Raw genomic sequence first — 3,661 nt, 5'->3', positions numbered from 1 at the left:
TCCGTCGCTAAAATTCTGTCGGTAATACCACTTTTTCCAGTAGTGTATAACCTAGTGATTATTATAAACACAACAAACTCAAAGCTTAGAAGGTGTATGAACTTTTTTTTGTTTCGAATAGACATCTCTCAGGAAAAAAAAACCCAAAACAAAAAATGTTAATATAACAACAATATATATAAACACAACAAATGAAAGCCTAAACATAGTACAAATTTAATGTCATACAATAGAGTAAAGCCTTGTTCTCATAAAGAAATAATGAAGTAATTAGACATTCAAGAGGTAGATTGCTTGAAAAAGAAGGTATGGCCGACAAATTGAAGAATCAAACAAAAGAATTGGCAGTTGGAGGTTGAGAGGGATGTATGGGGTGGTTTATTGATTCAACATCAGGGGTAGGCAATATTGAAGCTATAATCATCTTTACTCTTTCCTCAAACGCTTTAATGAGCAATTTATAAAGATGTACGTATGAGCACACAAACACAGTGACTGGAAAGAATGAGATCATGTACAACATAATGTTTGTCCAATCCTGCCCACTACTAATGGTTAGGATTAGTGTGGCAGCAAAAGATATCATCATCATTGACACGGAGAGTATCAACACTGTGAGGCCTAGGAGTAGTTTATTATGAAGAGAGTTCTTGAAATCCTTTAACCGAAAGGAAGATGTGAGGATGGAAAGGAATATGATAACTGATGTCAAAGAAAATGTGAGGGAAAGTGCATCGGCTAGGGCAAATACAATAAAAAATGGTTTGCTCTTGAGAAGTGGATAACCTGTGCTTTGATTTGGGCCTCCAGGTACAGTGTAAGCTGCAGCAAAGGCAACTGTGGCAATTAGCACAGCAACAATGGAGCAATGTTCAGCTGTGCTTTTCATCCATTCTTTGGCATCAATGCGAAGCTGTGCATTGTTCTCGATGAATAGTTGTTCAGCAGTCTCGCCTTTGTTATTTACCTGTAAGGTTGCTAAGGTGGTACATATATTTTTCACACTCTGGATAGAATAAAAAAAAAAGATGTCAGAAAGGTTATTATGCATATCATACTACTAAGGCTTCAATTATTATATAGGGTAAGAAAGTTTTGGTGTGTGTAAAAAATGAAGCATAAAGGATAAAATGTCATTATTACCTCGAATAGAAGCAAATCATCTCGTAGTACGACAGCAGGGCTTCTGATGTCCCCCTCGGTTTTCTGATCGCTAACTTTCATGCCTACCATGTGAAGTATTGAGTTGCCTTGTTTGTCAATCTTCCCCCTTAGCCTCGTCAAAGGAAACTTCATATTGATCACAGCTTTATAGATCTCCATTCTTCGATATTTAATGGCTACATGCAAAATGTCACGTCCATCCTCATCAATATGTTCTACGGCCTGAGGGTACACTTGAAGTATTTCCTTTACAATCTCTGTACAACCCGATTTTGTGGCTAAAAACAATGGAGAGTCATGAGTAGGAGCATTGATGACAATATCTACAGAAGTTATGGTTGAAGACGATATCCCTCCTCCATATTTGTGGGGTTTAATTCTGTTCTGGTTTGACATGGGTGATGTTGCTTCCCATGAGGCATCTTTTTCAATTAAAATGGTTGCAAGTTTATTTGCTGATTCCGTTTTTCGATTTTGTTTCTGAACTTCTTTCAGGATAGGCACTCTACTGGTTCTTTCTTTAGCACTCAAATCAATAACTGAGATCCAGGTAAAAGTCAACAAGTTAAAAAGAGTGTTGTAATTGCTTAACTACCACACTTGCAAGTATGCATTGGCTGGACTGGACAAAAACTTTCAATATCTTTTTTTTTATTTTTTATTTATTTATTTATTTATTTTTTTTATAATTATGACGTTAAGAAACACATTCACATCTTTTTATGTACAAGATATTGGGAGTGAATCACGAGTCCCTAATTATCCCACCTTGTTCCCCTTTTTGTGTGGGACAAAAAATGCAATTTTTATCCCTTTTTAGTCCACTTCAGTTCGAATACATGCAAACACAATAAAGGGTTTTGTGTAACAAATGGGGTCTTAGTATTATTATACACTTAGATATGAACCGCTTGAAAAAATTCTCTTCGAATCCATGGTTGAAAGCAGATGGCTTGCAGGCAAGAAGTTGAAGACCAGTCATCCCATCTCCATCCTGTTCACCGATCAACATTGGATAAGCTTCAGCAATATCATGAGCCAAATCTGTGCATGCACATTCATATATTAGAAATTCGGGTTGCTGGAAATTTTTTAAAAAGGAAAAAAGACCATATATCACTGTAAACACTCTTACCAAAGTTCTCGCTATGGATTGCAACGTGAAGTATAGTTGCTTTATCATTTCTTCGAAGAAAACCCGTTAAGTCTGCCTCTTCTGGAAATCTCCTATTCACTTCACCTTTAAGAAAATAGAAACTCTTGATCTTGCCATAACGGGCTGCACGGAAAAAAGGCGTCTCTCCAAGCCTGTCAGTCATGGTGAGCAATGAAGGAGCTCGGTGAAGGATCTCAGCAGCAGCCTCGACAGTCTTATCATTGGTGGCTGTGGCATGAAGAATGGTGTTTCCGGCTTCATTTTTTAATGTAAGTTTGTTGGGTTCGTCTTCAGGTAGCAGACTGAGTAGCTGAAGAACGAGCTTGTTACGCTTGTAGTAACCAGCGATGTGGAGAATAGTGTCGCGATGTATGGTTAGCTTGTGCAAAGGACCATCTGGCAAGTCTCTGCATGCATCACATACCTTGGCGTCATCTCCTTCCGACAGAGCTTTATACAAGTCAGCATTGATCCTTCTGTAATTTCTAGATGTCATGTTATCGACCATTAATAATTACAACGACTATGTAAAATGAACAGATGAGCGAAAGGCTAATGATCTCAGTGTGTGTGTGTGTGTACAATGCTATGCGCTACTCCAAAATTCACTAAGTTTGAATGCTTTAAAAATTAAACATTGTAAAGTTTGGTGAGAGAGCAGAAAGCACTCTGTATTAATGCTTGGTCTTAGGTATCCACAGGCACCTTTAATCTGCTTTCATGGACATTGTTTCACTTTAGAGAAGATAAAGGAAAAGAAGTCTTGTATATCCGCAGATGCTAAGAAACTTAAATATTACTGCAATAGAAAGGAAAAGGGAAAAGGAAAAGGAAAGGGAACGCAGAAGGAAATGACACTGGCAATGTGATTGTTGTGATTAGTGCTTTATAGCAAAGGTCATAAATTAAGAAAAAGGGTAGATTTTTATCGGATTCCTGTTTTTTTTTTTTTTTTTTTTTTTTTTTTTTTTTTTTTAAAAGAAAAAAAAAACAAATTTATCTTATTTGATAATACAATGTTAGCATAACAAAAGTAATAAATAAAATCATTAAGCCCTTAACCTTAAAGTTATACAAAATTAAAACCTAAATTTAAAGGTGTTAAAGTAGTATACATTGTTTATTAAACTATTAAAGCGATCGAGTATGCATGCATTGAGATTAGTATAAAGAAGATGACAATCACTTACTTTAAATCGTATGATTTGAGGAAACTAATAAGACCATCAAGAATGATAAACAACCTACCCGAATTTTAAAACATTCGTGACGGTTAGTAATAGATTAGCGAAAATGTTGGACCTTGGCTAATCCGTCAAAAAATATGCATAAATGAAATTT

General features: G+C 36.0%; 1 protein-coding gene across 1 annotated transcript; it reads right to left on the bottom strand.

Moving 5' to 3' along the window:
• Positions 1-220: 220 nt before the first annotated feature.
• On the bottom strand, positions 221-3,055 carry LOC111890955 (ankyrin repeat-containing protein At5g02620). Its single transcript, XM_023887032.3, has 4 exons — positions 2,300-3,055; positions 2,059-2,208; positions 1,144-1,703; positions 221-1,006 (listed from the first exon to the last, which is right to left on the bottom strand). Exons 1-4 carry the CDS (start codon positions 2,826-2,828, stop codon positions 329-331), a joined length of 1,917 nt encoding a protein of 638 aa, XP_023742800.1. The 5' UTR covers positions 2,829-3,055; the 3' UTR covers positions 221-328.
• Positions 3,056-3,661: the final 606 nt, after the last annotated feature.

The sequence above is a fragment of the Lactuca sativa genome, chromosome 7 (assembly GCF_002870075.4).
Source record: "Lactuca sativa cultivar Salinas chromosome 7, Lsat_Salinas_v11, whole genome shotgun sequence".
Taxonomy (NCBI): domain Eukaryota; kingdom Viridiplantae; phylum Streptophyta; class Magnoliopsida; order Asterales; family Asteraceae; genus Lactuca; species Lactuca sativa.
Note: the sequence above shows the minus strand (reverse complement) of the source record. Positions and strands in the feature narration are given on the sequence as shown.